Source organism: Octodon degus, unplaced genomic scaffold (assembly GCF_000260255.1).
Source record: "Octodon degus isolate 3935 unplaced genomic scaffold, OctDeg1.0 scaffold00523, whole genome shotgun sequence".
In the NCBI taxonomy this organism is placed as follows: Eukaryota; Metazoa; Chordata; class Mammalia; order Rodentia; family Octodontidae; genus Octodon; species Octodon degus.
Genome location: NW_004525099.1, coordinates 153,708 through 156,264, shown reverse-complemented (window position 1 = coordinate 156,264; position 2,557 = coordinate 153,708). Strand labels below are relative to the sequence as shown.

General features: G+C 43.0%; 1 protein-coding gene across 1 annotated transcript; it reads left to right on the top strand.

Moving 5' to 3' along the window:
• The first annotated feature begins 1,108 nt into the window (after positions 1–1,108).
• On the top strand, positions 1,109–2,089 carry LOC101587319 (olfactory receptor 1N2). The gene has a single exon (XM_004648667.3). It carries the CDS (start codon positions 1,136–1,138, stop codon positions 2,087–2,089), a length of 954 nt encoding a protein of 317 aa, XP_004648724.1. The 5' UTR covers positions 1,109–1,135.
• The last annotated feature ends 468 nt before the right edge of the window (positions 2,090–2,557 follow it).

The following is a 2,557-nucleotide window of genomic DNA, read 5'->3' as shown; positions in this document are numbered from 1 at the left end:
CAACATTCATATCCAGACAACTGCCTCCTGGCTGTGATGGCCTGAATCTGATAGATACTCTGATAGGTGAGGATGTCTCAGGGGTAGGACAAATGCTTGCATACATATTTGAGCATGAATACACACATTCCTCCTAGCTAAATTATCAGGTGAAAGTTGCAAGCTATATAAAGTGAGTCTCTGCCCAAGATCCAAAGCCTCTCAAAGCTTTAAGAATAACTGGAGGTCTAAAATATTCATAGATCTGTCAAAGACCAGTATGAGATGCCTTCTCACATAATTTGCTCTAATCCTAAAAGAAAATCAGTGCTTATTTTCAGCTAAGAAAGCCTTGCATTAATGTTGTTCCTTTTCTGTTCCTCTGATAAAAATGAAACATCAGAGACATGGTATCAAGGTCTTAATATCACCTCCCAGAGAAGTTTTTGAAAGAAATGAAAAGGGGAAGAGGACAAGGATAGAGGATTTTGGGGGATAGCAAGTACTGTTTGTGAAACAGACATCCTAAAAGTGGGTGAGAGAGTGGGATATGACAAACACCCAACCCCCCACCCCACATGTGTTGTGATCCCAGTTAAGGAAATGGTCAGGACCATCCTGAATGGATGAAACAATTCTGTGAATAAGGAGACAAATGAAGAGGAACCTGCCTTCAAAAACATTTTCAGTCCTCACACAGAAAGCCATGGTGTGTGTGTGTGTGTGTGTGTGTGTGTGTGTGTGTGTGTGTGTTGGGTATGGGAGGGAGGTAATCATAAAGTTCCAACAGCACTGTTAGTGCCTACTCTTAAGCCACTTTTCTAATCTTGCATCCAAGACCATGCTTAATTCTCATCTCTTCCAAACAGGTTGCACAGACCTTGCTGATCAAAGAGCTGTCTCTTCTCTTCCCTCATAACTGCACAGAATATACAACTTTTAATGGATACTATCTTGACTGTTCTGTGAATGTCTCATGAGAATATTTTTGCATCTTCAGTGAGATCCTGAGATTATCATATATTATCAAGGATCATATATTCTTTTTCCCTCAGATTAATCCTGGCCATACAGATATGTATCCATAATTCGATCTGATATATATTTGTTGACACAAGAGAGGTTTCATTTACACAGGTCACAAGTACTACAAAAGATGGGAAAACCAAACCAACTGAACCAAACACCTGCTTCAGACTTCCTCCTTCTAGGACTCTCTGAGCGGCTAGAGGAGCAGCCTCTTCTATTTGGCACCTTCCTCGGCTTGTACCTGATCACCATGGCAGGGAATCTGCTCATCATCCTGGCCATCTGCTCCGACACACACCTTCATACTCCCATGTACTTCTTTCTGGCCAATCTATCACTAACAGATGCCTGCTTCAGTTCAGCTTCAATCCCCAAAATGCTGGTCAACATTCATATCCGGAGTCAGGCGATCTCCTATTCTGCGTGCCTTACACAGCTCTATTTCCTGCTTGTGTTTGGTGGTCTTGACAACTGCCTCCTGGCTGTGATGGCATATGACCGCTTTGTGGCCATCTGCCAACCACTTCATTACAGCACAGCCATGAGTCCTCAACTCTGTGTACTATTGCTGAGTATATGTTGGCTGCTAACCAACTGTCCTGCTCTAGTGCACACACTGTTGCTGACCCGTGTGGCTTTCTGTGCCCCCACCATAATCCCCCACTTCTATTGTGATCCCAGTGCTCTCCTGAAGCTTGCTTGCTCTGATACCCACATTAATGAGCTGATGATCATTATCATGGGCTTGGTGTTCCTCTCTGTTCCCCTCATGCTCATTGTCTTCTCCTATGCCCGCATTTCCTGGGCCGTGTTTGGCATCTCCTCTGCTGGCGGGCGATGGAAGGCCTTCTCTACGTGTGGTTCTCATCTCACAGTGGTTTTGCTCTTCTATGGGTCACTAATGGGCGTGTATTTACTTCCCCCATCAACTCATTCCACAGAAAGGGAAAGTAGGGCTTCTATTCTCTATATGGTGATCATACCTATGCTAAATCCATTCATCTACAGCTTGAGGAATAAAGACATGAAGCATGCCTTAGGCAAACTTTTCAGCAGTGGGAAAGCATTCTCCCTACCATGACAGTGATCTCTAATCTCAGCGTTCTGGTCAACCCCTGTTCTCAATACCTCAGTGATTCTGAGGTTGAGATGTGATTAAAAGAATATTTCAGTCCTTTGGAATGTGAAGTTCTTCTTCACTTGCTTACTTGATCTCAGTAAAGTACAATTACTACTAAGAGCCAAATAATGTGACATGCTCTTTATTGCCCAAACCAGAATAGGCCATCATGAATTCACGTCTATGAAGTCAGAGTCTGGGGCTGAGCACTTCTACCCAGTGAAGTAGCATGCAGTGAGGTCTGTAGATGAGAACTGAAATAGTCAGTGCCCACCCACAATGTTCCTAATTGTTCTTCACATCAAATTTTTGAATTAGACTTGTAATAATTAACTGTGACTTAGGATATAAATATTTGACCAAATCAAGTAAGTATGATTCTAATACTTGTTCTCTGTGTGTGTCTCTCTGTCTCTGTCTCTGCCTCTG